At 46.7% G+C, this 25,975-nt stretch overlaps 1 protein-coding gene across 2 annotated transcripts; it reads right to left on the bottom strand.

Annotated features, from left to right (window-relative positions):
• Positions 1–981: 981 nt before the first annotated feature.
• Positions 982–23,550, bottom strand: NAA30 (N-alpha-acetyltransferase 30, NatC catalytic subunit). Of its 2 annotated transcripts, XM_077264804.1 has the most exons (5): positions 23,399–23,550; positions 22,821–23,313; positions 9,819–9,942; positions 7,745–7,800; positions 982–5,270 (listed from the first exon to the last, which is right to left on the bottom strand). In XM_077264804.1, the coding sequence occupies exons 2-5, from the start codon at positions 23,310–23,312 to the stop codon at positions 5,133–5,135; spliced, it is 810 nt and encodes a 269-aa protein (XP_077120919.1). In that variant the 5' UTR covers position 23,313; positions 23,399–23,550; the 3' UTR covers positions 982–5,132. The 2 variants fall into 2 exon arrangements, with proteins under 2 accessions (XP_077120919.1, XP_077120926.1); XM_077264811.1 differs by lacking the exon at positions 23,399–23,550 and having other exon boundaries at positions 22,821–23,389.
• Positions 23,551–25,975: the final 2,425 nt, after the last annotated feature.

Genomic DNA, 25,975 nt, shown 5'->3' with positions numbered 1-25,975 from the left:
GCCTAAATCAGGCATATGTAAGGCTACGTGCAATCGTTGAGAATTTGCAGCAGATTTTTCTGCAGCAAAACCCAGAGTGTTAGTAGGAAAACCGCTGCATAAAATATGCATTCCCCCCCCATTTATTTGAATAGGTAAAAAAGCTGAAAAATTGCGGTAGGCATTGACGTGGTGCAGATTTGCAAAAAAATGCCCGATGGTTGAAATGTGAAAAAAAAAAAAAAAAGGAGCGTGTGCATGAGATTTCAGAAATCTCCCTCACTTTGCTGACATTTGAAAAGACGCAGCATTTTTCCCAAACTCACCCCCCCTCCAGACTCGAGCATGACAGCTGCATAGAAATTCACGCTGTCACAGTTGGGAGAGCCGTCAGCCAGTCCGAGCATTGCATTGTGATCCTCGTCCAAGTCATACAGCAGTCTGATTCTTGCTTAATTTGGAAGAGGATCACAACGCAATACTCGGACTGGCTGACGGCTCTCCCAACGGTGACAACATGAATTTCTATGGAGCTGTCAAGCTCGAGTCGGAAGAGACGACGGCCAGTCCATGCATTGAATGGCGATCCTTATCCTCGTTATACAGCAATCTCTTTCCTAAGAATGAACCATGGTCATCCCTATCGCTACTTGATCCGAAGGATATGTTCATACTAATGTTCTTGACATGGGTCAACTTAAAAAAATGACCATATTAAAAAAAATAATATAGATGAAAAAAAAAATAATTAAGTGTGGATAGCACATGCTTGCTCTATACTGGGGTGAACTCCACAGTGAAGTATTTGTAACAGAGGTGGACATGTTTTTGATTTAACTGAACCCTCCCCCTCCTTGTGGGTGCTCTCTTCTGATTTATGGAACCAATGACAAATAATGCTATATTTTTTATTTTGGGGCAATTTTTTTTTTCTGGTTCATGGTAATTGAAGAACCTCAGTTTCCCGATGACGGTTTGGCATAAAAGAACAGAACATAAAGCTTATGTAGAGCACAATACATAAACAACAGAATTATTTTATTTTACAGCTCACACATTGAACAACCCCATGTAACTTTTTTTTTTTTTTTAAATCTAAAGCTTCAGTGCGAAACATGGCATGTAACACATTGCAAGGCGAAGGTTCTTGCAGCTGCCCCCAGCACCAGAACGTATCCACCATGCCAGTGCTGGAGAAAGAGCCGCATGACGAAACCGCCCAATGCACCGTGATCGTTCAGCACTGAGGATTAAGGCAGATGAAAAAAAAAAAAAAAAACACAACATATATAATCATCAATTCATCAGTCTGACATCATATGAAATATACCAAAGTGATATTTAAGAGACCAGCCTCCTAACGCATTTCAAGTCTTAAAAGCCACAAGTCTTAAAAAGTCCAATAGACGTTACAGTAATCATGGGCGGAAATGCAAGTCTGGAGCTTGGAGATGATTGTACTCTCTCGACACAAAAAAAAAAAAAAAAAAAATGATAATGGTGATTGGCTTCCATGATTTATTCAGGACACGGACATACAGTACAAACTCAATCGGAGACGGGTCAACCAAAACTGGACATACGAGAAGCAGAGAACAGAAAGTGAATCACTTTTTTTCCTTTTTATTTTTTTTAGAATGGTAGATCCCAAATATAATATACCATGGAGGACCCTCCTAATACAATGTATTATGAGCACAGCAAAAATGGAAAAGAAAAAAAAAAAAGCATAGATTGAGAACTGCACTGAGCTATAAAACAGATGTTAAGGTTTTTTTTTTGTTAAATAAGACCCTATTAAAAAGAGCATTTTCCCCAATAAAAGTAAAACTCAACAGTAAATACAAGTCCATGAATTGTCTTATTTAAGGAACTCGCCTCTCAACATTCCCAGACTTCTGTTTGGTAACCCAATGGTAATTTATTGGCTCGCTTTTCCTATACCTCCGCAGCAGAACATGGCCAATTTCCAGTTCGGAGAGTCTGGGAAAAGTTGAAGAACGACCTCCAATATATATGAGCCATCAAGCACATGGCGATGTCATATGCACTCTTGGATGGAGTAGTAAGATGGCACCCAAACTCTTGTATGGAAATCATGATATGGTCAGAAATACTTCAGATTACTTACTTCTTGAGGACCCCATAAAAAAAAAAATATATTGTGGCAGATTTCATTGGTTGCCAAATTACTGTAGTAGCGGCCATATTTTGAATAATAAGCCTGAGGAGAGCACATACAACCTCCGAGTCGTACAAAGCAGTAATATGTAGAGTCCAGCAAACAGATTTATAGGACCTGGTCCATTGGCTACATCGGTGGTCCATGGCCACACATCAGAGCCCTATATCGCCAGCAGCTCTACTCATTACCAGGCCTAGTACCTTTCTCACTTTGCAATGATGTTACGCCAGACCTACCAATTAGAAAAGCTGAAGGGAGTTTGCAGGGCTTTGGTCTACGTCCATAGACTACCAATGGGCCAGGGCTCTGTAAATATTTTTTGCTTAACTCTTAATATTACAGCTCTTTACGACTGGACCAGTGTCATGCCAATCTTTTTTGCTCAACTCTATTAATGTGTTACCCATAGACTTCATTGGAAGCAATGATGTGCAGCTGACTTTGGCTGCCGTCACACTATCAGTATTTGGTCAGTATTTTACATCAGTATTTGTAAGCCAAAACCAGGAGTGGAACAATCAGAGGAAAAGTATAATAGAAACATATGCTCCACTTCTGTATTTATCACCCACTCCTGGTTTTGGCTTACACATACTGATGTAAAATACTGACCAAATAGTGATAGTGTGATGGCAGCCTTTATGGAATATATATCTCATATTCCATTGGTTGCCACTTCATGGACAAATTAACCCTTAAGTGCACTGCTATACCTGTTGGGCCACTGTCGGCACAGAGACTTGTAGACTTCCATACAGCCACTCAATGTAAAGCGCCATGGAATAAATGGCGCTATAATATCAAATAATAATAATAATAATAATCTGTTACAGAAGATTTAGACAACTCTATTAGGACCCCTGCATCTACTAAACCAAGGTTAGAATGGAACCCCTAATGTCTGGCTTAGTAGAACCACATGGGGCCCAAGTCTTGCAGCCATAATACAGCGCTCCGAAATCGTCCTTAACAGAAGACTCAGTAACTTATTGTTTGCTCATGATTTTTTTTAAAAGTTTTATTTTAAAGTAATCTGTCAGCAGGTTTTGCTATGTAATCTGAGAGCAGCGTGATGTGGGGGCAGAGACCCCGATTCCAGTGATATGTCACTTACTGGGCTGCTTACTGGTGCAGTTTTCATAGACTTCCTGCTGTCTCTCCTGTAGATGTAGCAGTGCTGTGTATAACCCCTGATTGGCAGCTTGTCACTGTACACAGGAAGCTGGCTGGATTGCCAGGGACAGGACATCTGGTCCTGCAGTGATACTCTCCTGCTGATAAAACACTGATTGTATTGAAACGAAAAACACAGCCTAATAAATGACATTACGCTGTTCCCAGACTAAATAAAAGCCTGCCGACAGATTCCCTTTACCGTGGTTTCGAGTAAGTAAAGCTGGAACACTATACAGAATATTTTGTGACGGAAACTGAACAAGCAAAAAGAAATATAAAATAGCTCTATTGCCCATTGATCTCCACATATTAAATGAAAAATAAAAATAAAAGCAAAAACACAACTGATATAGAAATTGTAATACAGCAGTAAGGCCAATGGAACATTTCACGATCTTAAAAAAAAAAAAAAAAAAAAAGCTGGAGGGATTACTACCACAAAGGAAAAAAAAGGTTTTGCCAAGACTTTATGGAAAAATACTACAAAAGTGACTTAAAAATCGACAAACTTTAAAAGTAAAAAACAAACAAATGATATTAGTCATTCAAAATAGGAGTTTTGACTCTGCATCAGTAAAGATTTCCCCATGAGAAAAAATAAAAATAAAAATGGAAATGATTTAGCTGCGTTATAACATTGTATTTTGAGTCCTTTCCTAGATAAAAGTACTGTAAAAAAGGATTGAAATAAATTTAGAAGGTGAAACAAAGCTGAAAATGCCAGAGTCAAATCAGGACAAGAAATTTATTAAAAATAAAAGGAGCAAAAAAAAATTAAAAAAAAAAAAATATATATATAGCAGAGCGGTTCTTTAGAGCTACATCTGTTTTAAATAAAATACCAATTTACAATAATTTCTTTAAAATCCCAAGCGCCTTACAGAAAAGTGCATCCAGAACCAGCATAGATTTTAATAGTTTTGTTTTTCTTCTTAGCAGCTAAATGATTAGTTTATTTCCCTAGATAGCTTACACTTTTTGAATGAATTCAAAAAAAAAAAAAAGTGAGGCAGTGTATATTGACAAAAAAAAAAAAAGAATTAAAAAAAAAAGTTTGAAATAATTTAACTTTCAGAACTTTAAATAAAAAAAATGATTTCTTTTCAAAAAGTTCAGGGAAGACCGGGAATAAAGGGGAAACATGCATTTTTAACTTTTAAAAAAAGGGAGGGGGATGGAGTATCCTTTATTGTACAGGCACTGGCAGAAAAAAAAAAAAATGTGTTTTTGTGTCACACCCCACCCTTCAAAACATTGGGATTTTAATCAATTAATTTTCTTAAAATTTACTATTAAGGTATGAAGAATAAAAAAAAGTTAGAACCCCCCCCCCCCCCAAATCTGTATTTTTGCTTTCCTTGGAAAAACTATGGCAAGATTGGTAGCAATGTTAGCACAATTCTAGAATTTGACAGTTTACATTGGCTGCTGTAATCCTCCCCCCCCCACTCGAGAACCAAAAAATTACAGTTCTCACATTGTTTTTTTGATAAAATGTTCATTTTTTTTTTCTTTAATATCTTTTAATATAACACAGTCAGTAGATTTTGCAAATGAATGAATGTGTCTTGGCTAACAACTGGCACATCTTTGCTGGTACCAAATGAAAGTCCTCTTGATGTTGAAAAGGAAAAGATCCGGTTGAATTCAGGACGCACGCGCCATGCCTTAGTGCAACGAATAGTGCGACACGCAATGGGATACTGACGAGAGAGCTGCATGGTAGAGAGGTCCTGAACAAGCCTCGGATGGATGGAGGGGGCATTTGTTCCTCGGTGCGGCCCGTCTTGCGTCAACGCAGCCATAGTTTAAGACGCAGTGCATCAACTCCGTTTAAATAGTATCTGAACAGACGTTTATCTCGCACAAAGCCAAGATTTTCATAAAGTTTCAAAGCAGATTTGTTTGTGATTTCTGTTTCCAAGACAACCTGTATAAAAATATAACAAGACCAGAAGAAAAAAAAACAACAAACTAAGTTAAGGTGACTAAACAGGATGGTTATTTCTAAAGAGATGCAAAAAAAAAAAAAAAGTGTCAAACATCAATAAAAGTATTCTGAAACTACAGAAAGTGTCACTTGTTTTTTAAAAAAATCGGGTAATATTCATTGAGGGGTGAAAAGGCGGGAGCGTGTGTGTGTGCACTAGGTAGCAAGACTTTGAGAAATCTCATTATCATCACAGACAAGATTACAATGACATCGTAGAAGAGATTGCTGAAAAGGCTGGTTAGTGACTCTACATAGATGTGTTGTGTCATTGTAATCCTCTGTGATGATACTGCTGATAAGTCCTGCTCTCTACTATATGTAGATGTTTTATGTATCATTGTAATCCTCTCTGTTACCTCTCTGATGAGACTGTTGAAAAGTCTTATCAGTCAGGATTACAATTACAGACATCTATATCTATCTATATAGTAGATAAGACTTTCAGCAGTCTCATTAACAGACAAGATTACAATGACATCTCTATATACATCAGATAACACAGGATCCACCATACACAATAGGTGATGTCACAGCTCACCTCCTCCTCCTGTACAATGACTGATAACACCTCTATATACAGTAGATAACACAGGAACTACCACTCACAATAGGTGATGTCACAGCTCACCTCCTCCTGTACAATGACTGATAACACCTCTATATACAGTATATTACACAGGATCCACCATTCACAATAGGTGATGTCACAGCTCACCTTCTCCACCTGTACAATGACTGATAACACCTCTATATACAGTAGATAACACAGGAACTACCACTCACAATAGGTGCTGTCACAGCTCACCTCCTTCTCCTCCTGTACAATGACTGATAACACCTCTATATACAGTATATTACACAGGATCCACCATTCACAATAGGTGATGTCCCAGCTCACCTCCTCCTCCTGTACAATGACTGATAACACCTCTATATACAGTAGATAACACAGGATCTACCACTCACAATAGGTGATGTCACAGCTCACCTCCTCCTCCTCCTGTACAATGACTGATAACACCTCTATACAGTAGATAAGAGGATTCACTACTCACAATAGGTGAGGTCACAGCTCACCTCCTCCTCCTGTTCAATGACTGATAACACCTCTATATACAGTAGATAACACAGGATCCACCATTAACAATAGGTGATGTCACAGCTCACCTCCTCCTCCTCCTGTACAATGACTGATAACACCTCTATACAGTAGATAAGAGGATTCACTACTCACAATAGGTGAGGTCACAGCTCACCTCCTCCTCCTGTTCAATGACTGATAACACCTCTATATACAGTAGATAACACAGGATCCACCATTCACAATAGGTGATGTCACAGCTCACCTCCTCCTCCTTCCTATTCAATTACATTTGTCCAGCTTCTCCTTCTATAAAAATTAGAGGGCATATTTGCCAATGCAGTCTATTTTACAACTGAACAAATTTAGATTAGACTGTTTTAAGAAATGCCTGATTTCTGGAAGTTTACGCCACCTATTAGCTGACCCACTGTGCCAAAAAGGTGCACCAAAATTGACAATTTTTTGGGCAGCAAATAGTCACACATTAGACCTCGGCCCCTTGCATGTAAGTCACAGCGCTCATCAGTGGAGCAACGCTGATTGAAAGACAATTCAGGGAGAAATAAAAAAATAGTCTAAGGCACATAAATCTGGTGCATGTCTTGACAGGACTAGTGGTCAGTGTAAAAATTGCAAGATTTATTTTTTTTAAACATTTTTTTTTTCTCATATCACAATCTTGATCTGAAAAAGAAATTGTGTCCAGTTCCAACCTATTAAAGGGTATTCTTCCCCAAGAACTGCTTTTATTGCATAACTACATAACGCACTGAACAAAGATCCATATGGCGGCACAAAGAGTGCAGATGGCCCAATGGCACAGGGCTGTAGAGAACCTGAGCATGCCATGGAAACTCCTGCTTTCTACATTCCTTGGCACAGTACATTAAAAGGGAACCTGTCAGCAGGATTGTGCACAGTAACCTACACAGTGTCAGGTCGACGCTGTTATACTGATTACAATGATACCTGGTGATGAAATCCGTCTTGTGGTTGTTGTGTAATCTTTATTTTCAGTTTTGAGTTAATGATAAGCTTGGGGATCAGTGACCGTTCAGAAGCCATACCGATGAATACCTAAATCAGACCACCACTTGAAGACCCCCCACAGCACGAGCATATCATTAACTCAGAATTGAAAATAAAGATTAAACAACAACCACAAGACGGGTTTCATCACCAGGTATCATTGTAATCAGTAGAACTACACCGACCTGACACTGTGTGTAGGTTACTGTGCACAATCCTGCTGACAGGTTCCCTTCAACACATCTTTAGGGTATCACTATCCCTCCCACCCACGTAAACTGGAAATGAAAGTCATTACCTCATCACAATCCCCTTCCACCATGGCATAAATAGCTTTCTTAACCAAATTTGTACCTGTGAGAGACAGAGACACCAAGTAAATACAATTTATGTGAAAAATTATTTTTACTTTTACAAGGATATACCAGGTCTTCATCAGCGAGGGTCTGTCCTCAGACTTACACCCATGTGGACCCCATCCACCCGGTTTGCTCTGAAGGAGCCCCTGAAAAGTGTAACTAAACATTGGAGTCTTTTATAATATTTTGTAGGCTGATAAATGTCCAGGGATCGGTGTGGGAACAGGCGACTGCTAAAAATATTGTCCAGGATTGTGCAAATCAGAAGGCAGAAGCGCTCGGCTCTGGCATGAGCGCACATATAGCGCAGTGCGTGGGTCTGTACAAATATGGAGGCAGGAGCAGCGCTCTTCTGCCTTCTGAGTGATCAGTGGGGGTCTCAGGACCTGGACCTTCATCAATCTGCTCGACAAAGGGTTTTCCGCTTTCGGAAAACCCGTCCCCCGGCTGCATTTTGTTTTAATAAACAAACAAAAAAAAAAACCCCTGCGCTTTACTCCTCCTGCCCAGAGCAGGGTTTCCACCGCTGCTCCTGGTGTCCGTCATTGTCTGCAGCGCTTGCGTCATGTTGTCAGTGACACAGCCAGTCATTGAGAGGCTGTGCCGCTGGACTCACGCAGAGCTCAGTGATCGGCTGCAGCGCCGTCGACGTTACGCCAGTGTTGCAGACAGTATAGGGAGCAGTGACGGGGTCAGAAAGGTGGACCGGGGGGTGGCTAGTAAAGCACAGTTTTGTGCTTTCAATTCAATGTGAGAAAAAAGTGTAATACAGAAGGTTTGATGCAGTTTTCCTCAAGAAAAAAATTCAGACATCCTGGAACTGAAAAAACCATTTAAAACGACTCAAAGTTTAGTTACACTTTAAGTAGCTCTGCAGCCCCTTGATTCGGGGGATATGGGGTCACCAATCAGATATTCTGCTGTAAGAAACATTGAAAAGTAGAAAAAAATTACAGGAGCAAACAAAAGCATACGGCTGCCAAAAGTGGTCTCTCTCAAGAGAGAAGCCTCAAGGCATTGTGTACACAACATCTTATTTTTTAACCTGCAAGAAGTACACAGCAATGTAAAAACGACACTGCCGTGCACATGTCCAGTCTTTTGTTACTTTTTATAACCACTTCGGGTTTCGGAAACTGAAGTCGCTTTGCTTTCGGCCGTTATAGTTTAAAAATCACAAGAAAAGATGTTGCCACAAGAACAACGGCAAAACAACCGGTGAAGGCTATTCAGGAAAAAGATTGATGGCTTAGTCCTGAAGAAGGCTTTGCCAAGAAAAACCTTGGTGGGTACACCGCAGTCTTAGGGTCTTACTGAGAATATTTCTGCCGCGTTTTCGGGCTGCTCCGCTTAAAAATTGATGAAGAGAGTGCTAAAAGGATCAAAAAGAGCGTTTTCCTATTAATATTTTTATGGAAAAACTACCCGACTACAGATAAGTTTAGGCTTTAAAAAACACCATCCTTCAGGCGGTTTCCACTAGGAAGACCCTCAGTACTTTACAATAGAAGTCAATGGAAATGCTTAAACAACTAATTATTTGCTCCAAAAAAATAAATAAATAAATAAAAAAAACTTCATCGCTTTAAAAGGATTTACAAAAAAAAAAAAAAAAAAGTCTGGAAGATACCATGAGAAAGATGACACCCCCCCCCCCCCAAAAAAAAAAAAATGATGTAAGTTTACAAAGACACTAGAGGGGGAGAATAAAAAAAACAAACAAAAAACACAAACAGCGTGAACATGCCCATAGGTATGCGGACGTAAAAAAATGTTTCCCCTTCCACGTGCAGATTTTTCCAGAGTATTCCATCAATAACGGGCACACCACTGATGTAGATTTGGACAGGCACGCACAGAAGGTGGCAACACTCTAGATTGTTCTGCAAATACACAATGGATTTTTTCAACTTCTACTATGGGGCAGCACTTGTGCACACCAATTATACTTCAGGGACATGTGTTGATGACAAGGGGGGGGGGAAACAACAAAAATAAAAAAAAACACCTTACCAATGCCTTTTCTTCTATACTTGGAGTCCACGGCTAACATGGCTATATAACCTCTTCGGAACATCTTTTTGTGCATATCCAACTTGCAGACAATGGCACCTACACACTCCTCTTCTACCACAGCCTGGAAGAGAAAGCACAATGCAAAATACATCCGCGGTGTACTGATAATGCATGACCTGGCTAGTACTCCTAATACAGAGGATGGGATTTTTTCCCCTTTAAAAATTTGACACCTTTCGAGAAGTTTGGTGTCTAGTGTCCAATCTGCAGGAGGGAGGTTCTAGAGTAGCCGATTCAGCCAGTTAGTTCTCTTGCTCATAAGTCCAGTGGGTGGTCCTACAAAGTGACTGCCAGTCTTCTATCTAAAAGTATATACAGGGATTAGCTGTCAATGATCAGGACTTCCCACTGGACTCCTACACAACATATATGGCAGCTCAGAAACTTTCCAAAATGACAGCAGAAGTAACTGTGCTCCATCCTATTTCACCCCCTTTGGTAACAGCTGGAGAATAAGCGTTAAGCCAAGGGGCTGGTAATTCGCTTAGTTAAGATTAACTAGGATAACTAGCAGTCTTTTGGCTTCTTTCATTAGTGATTGGCCAATTACTTGTTCAGCTGACAGCAATGCCACCAACTCCAATGGAGAATAGAGAAAGCTGAAGCAAGACTCTGTAGGCAGCAGCTACGTAGAAACCTAGCGATGGGCTGCATCAGGGGCTGCGGACCCCCTAAAGGACAGTCGCTCTTGCTGAAATTAGCAGATTTGGTCTACTTTCACACAGAGGTGAGGAAAAAAACATTTTGGAACATCAGAGGTTTACATCAGCAGTGGATCTGGCTGACAAGCCTCCCCAATATCACCTAAACGAACGTCCAGAAGTGTTCAACTAAGCGCAACTCTTCTGACACAAAAAACGGACTTTAGAGAAAGTTTGCAGACCTCTTCAGTTTACAAGGAAATCAGCACTTGCTTGGCAGAGAACATCTGCCCTTTGTATTAAGAATCGATGGTGGTCTTAGCACTCAGACCACCACCAACCAAAACGGCTGACATTTCCATGACAGGTCAAAAGTTTTTTGTTTTTAAATTTTTTAAATAACAGTCTGAAAAGTTGAGGGTCTCATACAAAAAAAAAAAAAAAATTATGTGTGTTCCCAGATTAAAACACATGTACACCTTACATTGCCAGAAAGCTTCTTCCGTGTCCCTTCACAATCTGCTTTTTTTCTCATCCCTTTCAATGTAGAGAATGAGCAGCGCTGTCATTGTGATACTGCGCAGCGCTCTCCATCTGTCTGGCAAGACGAACAAAAGTGAAAAATGATATCTGCGTGTTTACTGCACCCTGCTCGAGGGCACCATGCCCACACATCACGGAGCGGCGGGTACATCTCTATGGAATGCAGCGGGAACAGTAGAATGGCGCAGGTTTGAACATGTTAGCCCCCAGAGTGGCATCACGTCAGATTCAGGCCCACAAGGCATCTCCTTGACTTCCCACAAAGCCACCTGTGCTCGTCGTGTAGTGGCATCTCTATCCTCTGCCCTTATCCGACATTGAAGCATCACTTAACAAAAGACATCCCAAACATGTGCGCGGGCCGTCGTACGCCACATTTGGGGAATGTGAACTCCATAGCAGAAACTCAAAATCCCACACTTGTTGCCTTTAAGGCCTATGGATGGAAGACGCCTCCCAATATTAATTTTCCGCGGCTTCAGTGAGTCTCCACGATCACACACGTACATGAGGCTTCAGTTACTTTGACCTGCACAGATGGATGACCGGAGGCAAGACAAGTACATGATCTGGGGCTCCCAATGCCACAGGGCTGCTTTCCCCGACGTCAGCAAGCACTGGCTCCATATGTGCATTGAAGGCGCCCACGCTAAGGGCTCTGTGCCAAGGTGGTCCTTAGTAGAGATGGGCAAACCCAAACAGTAAAGTTCGGCGTCCGTACCGAACAAGGACTTCACCAGGAAGTCCATGTTACTGTTCGTGTTCAGCTGCCCAAATACCGGGTGTTTGTCATGCACATGACAGTGCGGCAAATACCGCTTCTGATTGGAGGTGAAATCATCCCTGCCGGTCAGAGAGCCGTGGGTCCCACGCTGTCAAATGACAGCGTGAGCGCTCAGCTGTGATCGGAGGTATAAACTTCACCTCTGGTCACTGGTGTCAGCTGATGGGACTACTGCTCCCATCATCCGACACCTGCTACCGCGAATAACAGCGCAGAAGTGGCAGATAAAAACTCCCATCCACCGCTACTGTTCTCACTAAATAATAAAAAAAACAAAACACGTGGGTTCCCCTGTATTTTTGCTAACCAGCCAGGCAAAAATCACAGCTGGGGGCTGCAACCCTCAGCTGTCAGCTCCAGCAAGGCTGGTTATCAACAATGGAGGGGTCGTCACACTTTTGTTAAATTATTTAAATTAATTGAAAAAACAAACAAAAATTATTAGATGCGCCAATTCTGGTGCTTTGCCCGACTCTTCCCACTTGCCCTGTAGCGGTGGCAAGTGGGGTTCATATTTGTGGGGTTGATGTCACCTTTGTATTGTCTAATAGATGCGCCTTTTCTGAGCAGCTGCGGGCTGCTATATTTAGGCTGGGGGAAGGGCCAATATCCATGGCCATTTACCAGCCTGAGAACAGCAGCCCCCAGCTGTCAGCTGAGGCAAGGTTTGTTGTCAAAAATAGGGGGGACCACATGCCATTTTTTTTTTTTTAATTATTCATTTAAATAATTAAAACAACAGTGTGGGGACCCCTCCATTCTTGATACCCAGCCTTGCAGAAGCTGACAGCTGAGCGTTGTAGCCCCCAGCTGTGAGTTTTAAATACAGGGGAACCCACGCTGTTTTTTTTTTTTTTAATTATTTATTTACAGCACAGGAGCGGCTAATGAGTTCTCCCATCAGCCCCTCCTACGCTTGCGGTTATTCGCGGTAGCAGGTGTCGGATGAAGGGAGCAGTAGTCCCATCAGCTGACACCAGTGACCGGAGGTAAAGTTTATACCTCCGATCACAGCTGAGCACTCCCGCTGTCTTTTGACATTGGCGGGGAGGATTTCCCTGCCAATTAGAAGCTGTGTTTGCCGCGCTGTCATGCACGTGACAGCGCAGCAAACACTGGATGTTCGGGCCCCCCATTCAAGTGAATGGGGTCCGGATTTGGGTACCTGAACTTTTTGTAACTCTTAGGCCGAACCCGCCGGTCCCGAACATCCAGGTGTCCGCCCATCTCTAGCCATTAGCGAGGAGAGTATTGAATTGCATAAACATCAGTAATCCGTGGCCACCAGACAAGAGCCCTACGAACCACTTGTCAGAATCCCCCGCTGGGCACACAGATCAGAAGAGGTGCCGCAGGATACAGAAGGCAGTTTGTAGGGCTCTCATATGGCAGCCACGGATTACTGATGCAGAAGCTGAACCGGGGTCCGGCAAATTTATTTTCTCTTCTCTAACGGTAATACACTGATGAACCAAAGGGTAACAAAGTTGTGAACTTTAGACTTTCAGGCTCCATATCTCACCAACCACTAGTGCTTTCATCGTGAGGCTACCAACAATCATTTTGGCCACCTCATACAGAAATGGGACTTATAACTATTTAGCATATGATTAGTTATGCACATTCTGGTCATGTCACTGCATTGTTACTGTTTTGATCCTGATGGTGGTAAAATCTTTTTCTTCCTGTGTACTACAAATTACAACCTGTTCTGACATTCCCTAATAGCTCAGTGTGTTATTAGGTTGATTCCCAAGTGAAGGTCACTGGTTATAAGAGAGGAGCAGCCATGAAGATTTCCCAAGAAAAGAGAAACCGCATAATCCAGCTCATCGATAGCGGTCTGTCGGCCAAATCTTGCCAAACCGCACGTTACTGCCATGACAGCTGTAAGAATACAAGATGAAGTCCATCCATCCATCATCCAAGAGGTGGACGTCCAGGCAAAATATCAACAGTCATCAAGCCTGAATATATGAGGTTGTTTCGCAGCCAAAGGTGATGGATACTTGACCAGGAATGATGGTGGTCTCAATGCTGAGCTATATGTGAGTATCCTACAAGACGAGTTACTTCATACACTTGAGTACTATAGGTATAAAAGGGACAACAATGTTCCAGCAGGACAATGACCTGAAGCATACATCGAGATTGGCGAATAAATGGTTCAATGACAAAAGTTGATGTGTTGGATTGTCTCCACAGTCCCCAGACCTCAACACCATCGAACACGTGTTTGTAGAGTTGAAGAAAGCTGTACACATACCCAAGTGAGAGGATCAGTATGCACCAACGTTGGGAACGTGTAGAAGAGACCCGGGATCAGATTTTGATCGACATGTTTGAATCTGGCAGAGCTGCCCAGAAGGATTCAGGTTGTGTTGATGACAAAAGGTGAATTTACAAAATACTGACAAAATAATTTAAATTTAGATTTTCATGAGCAAATCAGTAACAATGCAGTGACATGACAAGAATCTGCATAACTAATCATACGCTAAATAGTTGCAAGTCACATTTTTGTAGGAGATATCCATGATGTTTGTCTATAAAATGATGGTGATCTCACGTTCTAAGCAGTAGTGGATGGTGAGATATGGGGCCTGGAAGGACATTATTACCATTTTGCTCTGCAGTGTACATATTAGATGAACCGCCAGTCAATTGTCTATGGGGCAGATTTCAACATGCCCGATGTACCCAATTGGGGCGTATTTATCCAGAATTATGAGGAGCGCTGCCAGACTTCCTTTTGAATCAGATATGCCACATCTTGACTCCCCCCCCCTACAATCTGTCAGGGCCCCCCACACAGAGGCTGTTGGTTGTACCCCTTGATAAATTGGCAGGTTTGGCTGACATTGGCCTACACAGTCTGAAAATTAAACTTATCGAAGGGCATGAACCACTGATAAGTTTGGCGCATTGTAAGACTGTCTAGTCCGAGTCTGCAATGCCGACGAATTAGGCAAGTCTGCCACATTGTACATATGGGAGAGGCGCTATAGCTGGCCAGCGTCTGGCACCGGCTAATTCACCACTATAAAAAAAAAAGCAGTCTGGCAGCACTAAATGACTGGCCAAACCAAGCACAGGCGCTCTGTGAACCTTACCACCTACTTGTTTTCCCATCTCTCTGCCTCCTGTAAAACCCGAGCTGTCAGTCAAGGAGGCAGAGGGTGGAGATGGCCCCTAACTCCTCATCACTATGGTGGTCCTTGCCCGTCACTACTCTCTGTACGTCCATGTCGCGCTCCTGCTAATCTCTGGTGGCAGAGATATCAGAAAGGTAAAGTTTGTATTAATCGTATTTCCTGTAATTTTTCTTCAAACTCCAGACCATCACTTTATGGGATGAAGTAACTACTACTACTCCCAGCATCTTGCTTCCCCCACAATCCTCAAGTACCATCTGGAAGCCCCTCAGTTCCCCTGCACCTACTCCTTTCCTGGGGTGACGACATGCAGGAACTCTGCTTGCTGTCATTTACGGATGGACACAGATACCCGGATCGTTATAGGGCACAACTCTGCCAAGTGTCCTTCAACAGTTCCGCTCCTGTGTCCATCGCACAACCGACAGATTATTATTAGTGACGAGCGAATATACTTGTTACTTGAGATTTCTCGAGCATGCTCAGGTGTCCTCTGAGTATTTTTTAGTGCTCGGAGATTTAGTTTTTATCGCCTCAGTTGAATGATTTACAGCTACTAGCCAGCATAAGTACATGTGGGGGTTGCCTGGTTACTAGGGAATCCCCACATGTACTTATGTTGGCTAACAGATGTAAATCATTCAGCTGCGGCAAGGAAAACAATCTCCGAGCACTAAAAAATACTCGGAGGACACCGAGCGTGCTCGAGAAATCTCGAGTAATGAGTATACTCGCTCATCACTAATTATTATTCCTGTGGAGTAAATCATGAACGCTCCTAGAAATGACAGCAAGCAGAGCTTGAGCCAGTCAATTTGCAGGACCAGGTCCAGAGCTGCAACCCCCTTACTTGCCAGAGTCCCCTTTTAATTAGGCGGCCTATGAGGACATTATGGGTGCGGTGTGACACACAGGAGCCGGGAGATTCGGCAGCCATGGACCTCTGACGAGGACACTGGACCAGGACCCTGTGAATGGAGTGAAGGGGGGAGGCAGTCTGACCAGACCACCGGGACTTTCTAATATGTTGTGTGATACAAGTCATCACCATTTCCCAGATCTCTGCTTGCTGGCAAATGTCTGGTAGAAATATTACTGTTTAAATTCAGATGCTGGTCGGGGTTAGGCTGTCAATCTAAAAAAGGGGATTAAGTGAACGCAGAAGCCCCCCCTCATCATGTCAGAGGCAGCGTGGCATCTGGGTGCGGCACAGCTGACGACGGGGCTCATATGTCATGGAGCCTTCAGTTACAGATTTCTAGAAAGTAGCCATCCCCTCCGAGCAGCAGAGGCGGACATTGTGCTACAGCATAGGACACAAAGCAAAAAAAACATTCCACACGCCTGTCACGTACCCGAATAACTTACTTTTAGATGCTAGAATGGAAGCACAGAGCAAAAAATAAAAAACAAATCCAGAAAACCTGATAAAACTGCAGCTGAAGGACAATTCCTGGAACGCTCCGCATGGTAAAGTACAACAGGTGCATGGACGGGTCAGGGCGCCAAAAAGTGTCCTGCTCAAAACTCACCCTGAGGGAACCGACAAGGAAGACCGGGTCCAGGGAGGAATATATCAGGTTTCTTATATGGCCCGTAATATCGGGACTGATGGTGGGATCTCCTGACCTGAACATACAGCTTCACATGTGCCAACCACAGACCTGGGGTCAGTCTGAGCATGGCGGTCCGTACATGGACCACCACATACAGCCACTCTGACACGGCCTAAGGCAGCTGCCTACAGGTGTATTGTGTGCAGGAACGGCTGACGCATTGGTTTTCATGTGTGGTGGCCTGGGTGCCGAGACCCCTACCAACCGCTAAAAATAAGAGGGCAGAAGATCTAGAAGTCCAGGAAAAAGAAAAAAGTGCCGAACTGAAATTAAGGGGCGCCTCACTTCTTCTAACGACTGGTGGTGGTGTCAGGACGCAGCACCCCACCGATCAAAACTTCTGACTGCCAGAAGATTCTAAGAAAAAAATAAAGCCCTGGTGTATCCTAAGTACCAAAGTCCTAAAGGCATGTTCACACATCTGCTGCTTTGACAGATCAGATTTGCAGACTTTACCTTTACCTTGTGACTGAGGCTGCAATACCCAAATGTCCACAGCATAACATCACTTTTTTAAATACTTTTTTTGGGGTCAGGTGGTGGAAGGAATCCAGCACATACCTAAAGAGAACCAATATTTTGTGCCACGTTCACCATAGACTGATGAGGAGCAGATGTGTCATGAAGATACATACACAAAATATTTATGTATACATAGACATAAAATGTGAACAGCAAAAAAGTCACTACAATACGTAGTGCACACGCGACACGAGCACGGCCAGGCTTCCCATGTGACGCAAGGGGTCAGGAAGCCGTTCCCCTAGCAACCATGACCCGCAAGCATCACACGTCGAAACGCGCGTAGGGGCTGGCAGTCTGGTGACTAACATGGGTAAGGATCAGACTTGAACTACCCACTATACGGTTTGCCTCTTAAAGGCATATGTACATTATATAGTATGGTTTAGTAGCCTCAAGAACTTCATCCCACCGGTCATATACTTTATACTAGTGATGCTCTCCAGACTATTTCTGTCTTGTGTTCTTTGCATTTAATTCTACCTATATAATACTTTTGTAGTTATGTATTGTAGTGACTTTTTGCTGTTCACATTTTAGGTCTATGTATAAATAAATATTTTTTGTATATATCTTTATGACAGATCTTATGACTCCAATTTTTCTAATTTTCCATGTATCTATGGATGGGAGTTTTTCTGTCTCGCCTATAGATTGGAGATAGCCATTTCTGATGCAGTCAGATGCTGGATATCCTGAATATTGCTCTGATTTAATTTTTCATGAGGAGGAGCAGATACCCGGCCGGGTTCACACATGGAGGATGGCAGCAGACTTTCCTAAATTGGATTTGCAGCACACTGCTAATCAGGTATTAGGCAGAATTTATGAGGCGGGTTTCTACAGGCGGCTTTGCACGTGGCGGGTTTCTACAGGCGGCTCTGCACCAGGCAGGTTTCGACAAGCGGCTCTGCACGTGGCGGGTTTCTACAGGCGGCTCTGCACGTGACGGGTTTCTACAGGCGGCTCTGCACGTGACGGGTTTCTACAGGCGGCTCTGCACCAGGCAGGTTTCTACAGGCGGCTCTGCACCAGGCGAGTTTCTACAGGCGGCTCTGCACGTGACGGGTTTCTACAGGCGGCTCTGCACGTGACGGGTTTCTACAGGCGGCTCTGCACGTGGCGGGTTTCTACAGGCGGCTCTGCACCAGGCAGGTTTCGACAAGTGGCTCTGCACGTGGCAGGTTTCTACAGGCGGCTCTGCACCAGGCAGGTTTCTACAGGCGGCTTTGCACGAGGCAGGTTTCTACAGGCGGCTTTGCACGAGGCGGGTTTACACAAATGGCTTTGCACGAGGCGAGTTTCTACAGGCGGCTCTGCACGTGACGGGTTTCTACAGGCGGCTCTGCACGTGGCGGGTTTCTACAGGCGGCTCTGCACCAGGCAGGTTTCTACAGGCGGCTCTGCACCAGGCGAGTTTCTACAGGCGGCTCTGCACGTGACGGGTTTCTACAGGCGGCTCTGCACGTGGCGGGTTTCTACAGGCGGCTCTGCACCAGGCAGGTTTCGACAAGTGGCTCTGCACGTGGCAGGTTTCTACAGGCGGCTCTGCACCAGGCAGGTTTCTACAGGCGGCTTTGCACGAGGCAGGTTTCTACAGGCGGCTTTGCACGAGGCGGGTTTACACAAATGGCTTTGCACGAGGCGAGTTTCTACAGGCGGCTCTGCACGTGACGGGTTTCTACAGGCGGCTCTGCACGTGGCGGGTTTCTACAGGCGGCTCTGCACCAGGCAGGTTTCTACAGGCGGCTCTGCACGTGGCGGGTTTCTACAGGCGGCTCTGCACGTGACGGGTTTCTACAGGCGGCTCTGCACGTGACGGGTTTCTACAGGCGGCTCTGCACGTGACGGGTTTCTACAGGCGGCTCTGCACGTGACGGGTTTCTACAGGCGGCTCTGCACGTGACGGGTTTCTACAGGCGGCTCTGCACGTGACGGGTTTCTACAGGCGGCTCTGCACGTGACGGGTTTCTACAGGCGGCTCTGCACGTGACGGGTTTCTACAGGCGGCTCTGCACGTGACGGGTTTCTACAGGCGGCTCTGCACGTGACGGGTTTCTACAGGCGGCTCTGCACGTGACGGGTTTCTACAGGCGGCTCTGCACGTGACGGGTTTCTACAGGCGGCTCTGCACGTGACGGGTTTCTACAGGCGGCTCTGCACGTGACGGGTTTCTACAGGCGGCTCTGCACGTGACGGGTTTCTACAGGCGGCTCTGCACGTGACGGGTTTCTACAGGCGGCTCTGCACGTGACGGGTTTCTACAGGCGGCTCTGCACGTGACGGGTTTCTACAGGCGGCTCTGCACGTGACGGGTTTCTACAGGCGGCTCTGCACGTGACGGGTTTCTACAGGCGGCTCTGCACGTGACGGGTTTCTACAGGCGGCTCTGCACGTGACGGGTTTCTACAGGCGGCTCTGCACGTGACGGGTTTCTACAGGCGGCTCTGCACGTGACGGGTTTCTACAGGCGGCTCTGCACGTGACGGGTTTCTACAGGCGGCTCTGCACGTGACGGGTTTCTACAGGCGGCTCTGCACGTGACGGGTTTCTACAGGCGGCTCTGCACGTGACGGGTTTCTACAGGCGGCTCTGCACGTGACGGGTTTCTACAGGCGGCTCTGCACGTGACGGGTTTCTACAGGCGGCTCTGCACGTGACGGGTTTCTACAGGCGGCTCTGCACGTGACGGGTTTCTACAGGCGGCTCTGCACGTGACGGGTTTCTACAGGCGGCTCTGCACGTGACGGGTTTCTACAGGCGGCTCTGCACGTGACGGGTTTCTACAGGCGGCTCTGCACGTGACGGGTTTCTACAGGCGGCTCTGCACGTGGCGGGTTTCGACAAGCGGCTCTGCACGTGGCGGGTTTCTACAGGCGGCTCTGCACCAGGCAGGTTTCGACAAGCGGCTCTGCACGTGGCAGGTTTCTACAGGCGGCTCTGCACCAGGCAGGTTTCTACAGGCGGCTCTGCACCAGGCGGGTTTACACAAACGGCTCTGCACCAGGCGGGTTTCGACAATCAGCTCTGCACATGGCAGGTTTCTACAAGCGGCTTTGCACCAGGCGAGTTTCTACAGGCGGCTTTGCACCAGGTGGGTTTCTACAGCCGGCTTTGTACCAGGCGGGTTTACACAAACGGCTCTGCACGTGGCGGGTTTCTACAAGCGGCTTTGCACCAGGCGGCTTTCTAAAGGTGGCTTTGCATGAGGCGGGTTTACACAAATGGCTTTGCACGAGGCAAGTTTTGACAAGCGGCTCTGCACGAGGCAAGTTTTGACAAGCGGCTCTGCACATGGCAGGTTTCTACAAGCGGCTTAGCACCAGGCGGGTTTCTACAGGCGGCTCTGCACGTGACGGGTTTCTACAGGCAGCTTTGCTCCAGGCGGGTGTCTACAAGCGGCTCTGCACGTAGCGGGTTTCTACAAGCAGCTTTGCACCATGCGGGTTTCGACAATCGGCTCTGCACGTGGCGGGTTTCTACAAGCGGCTTTGCACCAGGCGGGTTTCTACAGGCGGCTTTGCACAAGGCGGGTTTACACAAATGGCTTTGCACGAGGCGAGTTTTGACAAGCGGCTCTGCCCCAGGCGGGTTTCGACAAGCGGCTCTGCACATGGCAGGTTTCTACAGGCGGCTCTGCACCAGGCGGGTTTCTACAGGCGGCTCTGCACGTGACGGGTTTCTACAGGCGGCTCCGCACGTGACGGGTTTCTACAGGCGGCTCCGCACGTGACGGGTTTCTACAAGCAGCTTTGCACCAGGCGGGTTTCGACAATCGGCTCTGCACGTGGCGGGTTTCTACAAGCGGCTTTGCACCAGGCGGGTTTCTACAAGCGGCTTTGCACCAGGCTGGTTTCTACAGGCGGCTTTGCACCAGGCGGGTTTACACAAATGGCTTTGCACGAGGCGAGTTTTGACAAGCGGCTCTGCGCCAGGCGGGTTTCGACAAGCGGCTCTGCACGTGGCAGGTTTCTACAAGCGGCTTTGCACCAGGCGGGTTTCTACAGGCGGCTTTGCACGTGGCGGGTTTCTACAGGCGGCTTTGCACGTGGCGGGTTTCTACAGGCGGCTTTGCACCGAAGCAGTATGATCGCGGATGGGGTACGCAAATTACTGCAAATAATTTGCTCGGTTTGGGATCACATTCGGCAGTCTGGAGGATCGGTGGCCATGCGTGTGCTCCATTGGACCAATTCACACAGGGGGATGTGGGATCCCTGTTCTTATGATTGCAGTCAGGTGATCCTACACTTATCGCCCACCCCTTTAATAGGATTTTCCAAGGTCATGAAAATATATATATTTATATTGTGTCATCCCCGTATTATGAAAGGTGTCAGATGTGCTTGATGGCTCACCAATATCAAACCTGCTTGCTGTCAATGAATGAAAACACTCGTTACTGTCCTAGTATGTCTCATTGCCAAAAGCCCTCAACTACTGCACCTGGTCTGGTGAAACACGGCAGTGGCTCAGATATGTGCAATTTACATGGGATGCAACTGTAGCAAACCATCAGCTGTGAGGACTGTCAGGCCAGGACTGTGTGGCGATTTGTATTCACAACAGAATATAAGGGTCCGCTGCAGCAATCATCTGTGGTCACTACGACCTATACAATGGTAGCCACGAGTCGCCCCGGGTCTGTACAGGTTTATGGCCTTAGAAGCCATCACGGGGTCCACTAGAGTTTCCAGCAGCAATGTGAACCAAGCCCAACTCTGCTGATCCATTACTTTACCCTTCTGTCACCCAAGTGCTACATGAAGAGGTGTAGATCCTGAAAGTGTCAGACTCGCATAGCTGCCCTCATCCTTAGAGGGTCCCATCCGTGTCCAGCAGCAGCCTGTGTTACCTCCTAGTGATCCCACAAACTAGCCCCTACTAATCCCGAGTGATTGTTCGTTTTCTAGCCCAGAGCTGCATTCACAATTCTGCTCTTTTTCACTGAAAACAAAATCAGCATGCAGGGGAGTGGGCCGGATAATTGTACAATGCATGATGTAAAGGCTATACTCCCAGAATTCACCAGTTATTGAGTGAGCACAGACTACTGGGAGAGTTCAGCTGTGAAGATACATTACTTTACACTTCTGTCACCCAAGGCAGAAAACTCTCAGGAGGGTCAGGGTCAAGTAGCCCCCTTCGACCTTTAGAGAGCCCCGCCTGTGCGACTACCTAACCGTTACGCTTCCCAGAATGCAAATTGCCAGATACTGAATCTGCACAGGATGCTGGCAGAGTTCAGCTCTGAAGGTACAGCACTTAACCCTGAGTCACTCAGTGAAATAATCAAAACTAGTTAGGTCAGGGTCAAGTAGCGCCCTTCAACGTTCAGGGGGCCTCCCATTTGTGCACCATCAGCTGCCTAAGCACCCCTCTGATTTGGAGTATAAGTAAGCTCTACAGCCTGGAGCTGCATTCACAATTCTGCTTGATGTCACTGAAATCTGATAATCCTGGTGTAAAGACTACAGGTCACAGAATGCCAATCACCAGGCACTGACTCAGCACAGGATGCTGGGGAGGGGAGTTCAGCTCTGGAGATGCATTACCCTTCTAGCACCCACATTCTTACACGGCGAAGTCACAGGAACTCCTCAGAGGGGCCACCCCAGGATGTTATTACCCGGCCCAGAGCTGCACTCACAGTTCTGCAGCTCTCAGGGGGCACTCACCAGGAAGCAGAGCTGCGGCCAGTTGTGGATGAAGTAGCGGTAGGTGTATATGGAGTAGGGCTCGGACAGGTCCTTGGTGATCAGTCTCATGATATCGGGCATTTGCAGCTCGGACTCGTAGCGCACGTATCGTATGGAGCCGTCCCCGGGGCGCAGGGAGCAGGCGGCGGCCATGCGGGAGGGCAGCGCCTCGTCCTCCGCCTGCTGCAGCCGCTCCAGTCCGTTGGGGGCGGCAGTCCGGTCATCGCTGGGCGGCGGGGGCAGCTTGCTCTTCAGGGCCTTGATGTGCCGCAGGTCGGGGCTGATCAGGCCGTTGAGCTGCTGGTGATGGCGGCGGCGGTGGTGATGGTGGTGTCCGCGGCACGGCTCGTACCGGCCCTCTTCTTCCTCCTCCTCTTCTTCCCCGTCCTCTTGCTCGTCTCCCGGCGGCAGGGCGAGGCCGGCCCCGGGGTAGTGGGAGAGCACGCTAGGCCCAGACGGAGCGTCAGCCATCCTGCGGAGAGAAAGCGGCCGCGTTATACACCCGCAGCCCGGCCCGGCATCCCCGCCCGACCGCCCGCACCCGGAGCTCCGCTCACCCGCGGCCGTAAAGGGAAGCCGCCGCCGCCGGCAGTCAGGACGCAGCGTTTCCGCCTGCCTTTTACGACACTTCCGGCAGTGCAGCTCCGGGTGGAGGGGGAAGTGGAGTGCACGGTGTGTCACTGCCGGGGGAGCTGTGCGGCCGATCAGGGTGCTGGCCGACGGGGGCTATTATCGTCCGATCGGATTGTGGGAAAATCGCCCGGTCCGGTACAATCTGGTTGGACTGGTTCTGGAGGTCGCTCCTCAGTGGTGGGCATCGCCCCTGGTGCTGGCGGCTTCTCCCCCAGGAGCTTTCATCAGCCATTGGCAGGGTCCGCATAGGCCGCGTTCACACTGCAGCTTTTGAGGAGCAGATCCACTTCTCAGCCCCTGGACCCCTAGCCATTACTATGGGACGCTCACTTTGCTGGTCATATGAGGAGTTTATGAGCACTTTTTTTTTTTTTGGGGAGGGGGAGGGAGAAATAAAGGGCTATCACTATTTGGGGACGGCTTCTGGAGGAATCTGCCCCAAAATAAGCGCTGACCAATCAAAAGGCTGAAAAAAAACTTTAAAAAAGGAGCGTTTCCTGAAGTGGCTTCTGCATGAAATATTCACCATTGTACAGGGACTCCTCCCAACCGCTTAGTCGCTTCGGTTCCCTGCAGCATCTAATGGGTTAAAGGGGTTGTCCAGGACTGTAACATTGACGGCCAATACGCAGGGTAGGCCATCAATGTCTGATCGGTGGATAGGTCATCAATATCTGATCGGTGGGTAGGTCATCAATGTCTGATCGGTGGGTTGGTCATCAATGTCTGATCGGAGGATAGTTCATCAATGTCTGATCGGTGGGTGGGTCATCAATGTCTGATCGGTGGGTAGGTCATCAATATCTGATCAGTGGGTAGGTCATCAATGTCTGATCGGTGGGTAGGTCATCAATATCTGATCAGTGGGTAGGTCATCAATGTCTGATCGGTGGGTAGGTCATCAATGTCTGATCGGTGGGTAGGTCATCAATGTCTGATCGGTGGGTAGGTCATCAATGTCTGATCGGTGGGTAGGTCATCAATATCTGATCGGTGGGTAGGTCATCCATGTCCGATCCGGTGGGTAGGTCATCCATGTCCGATCGGTGGATAGGTCATCAATGTCTGATAGGTGGATAGGTCATCAATATCTGATCAGTGGGTAGGTCATCAATGTCTGATCGGTGGGTAGGTCATCAATGTCTGATAGGTGGGTAGGTCATCAATGTCTGATCGGTGGGTAGGTCATCAATGTCTGATCGGTGGGTAGGTCATCAATGTCTGATAGGTGGATAGGTCATCAATATCTGATCAGTGGGTAGGTCATCAATGTCTGATCGGTGGGTAGGTCATCAATGTCTGATAGGTGGGTAGGTCATCAATGTCTGATCGGTGGGTAGGTCATCAATGTCTGATCGGTGGGTAGGTCATCAATGTCTGATCGGTGGGTAGGTCATCAATGTCTGATCGGTGGGTAGGTCATCAATGTCTGATCGGTGGGTAGGTCATCAATGTCTGATCGGTGGGTAGGTCATCAATAGCTGATCGGTGGGTAGGTCATCCATGTCCGATCCGGTGGGTAGGTCATCCATGTCCGATCGGTGGATAGGTCATCAATGTCTGATAGGTGGATAGGTCATCAATATCTGATCAGTGGGTAGGTCATCAATGTCTGATCGGTGGGTAGGTCATCAATGTCTGATCGGTGGGTAGGTCATCAATGTCTGATAGGTGGGTAGGTCATCAATGTCTGATCGGTGGGTAGGTCATCAATGTCTGATCGGTGGGTAGGTCATCAATGTCTGATCGGTGGGTAGGTCATCAATATCTGATCGGTGGGTAGGTCATCCATGTCCGATCCGGTGGGTAGGTCATCCATGTCCGATCGGTGGATAGGTCATCAATGTCTGATAGGTGGATAGGTCATCAATGTCTGATAGGTGGGTAGGTCATCAATGTCTGATCGGTGGGTAGGTCATCAATGTCTGATCGGTGGGTAGGTCATCAATGTCTGATCGGTGGGTAGGTCATCAATATCTGATCGGTGGGTAGGTCATCAATGTCTGATCGGTGGATAGGTCATCAATATCTGATCGGTGGGTAGGTCATCAACATCTGATCGGTGAGTAGGTCATCAATGTCTGATCGGTGGGTAGGTCATCAACATCTGATCGGTGAGTAGGTCATCAATATCTGATCGGTGGGTAGGTCATCAATGTCTGATCGGTGGATAGGTCATCAATATCTGATCGGTGGGTAGGTCATCAACATCTGATCGGTGAGTAGGTCATCAATGTCTGATCGGTGGGTAGGTCATCAATGTCTGATCGGAAGGGGAGTGACACCCAGAACCCCCGATGAGCAGCTGTCCCAACTTCCAGAGCTGCGCTGCAGTATAGTGGCAGCTGCCGGTACTGCACTCTGCTGCTTTGAACAGGAGGCGGATGTGCAGTAACACGGCCGCTGCCGCTATTCGGCCGGGATCACACATACGCGAGATACGGCCGAGTCTCGCAGGTGAAATTCCTCCTCTGGCGCCGGCACTACGGAGCGGAGCGTGC

The sequence above is a fragment of the Ranitomeya variabilis genome, chromosome 1 (genome assembly GCF_051348905.1).
Source record: "Ranitomeya variabilis isolate aRanVar5 chromosome 1, aRanVar5.hap1, whole genome shotgun sequence".
In the NCBI taxonomy this organism is placed as follows: domain Eukaryota; kingdom Metazoa; phylum Chordata; class Amphibia; order Anura; family Dendrobatidae; genus Ranitomeya; species Ranitomeya variabilis.
Note: the sequence above shows the minus strand (reverse complement) of the source record. Positions and strands in the feature narration are given on the sequence as shown.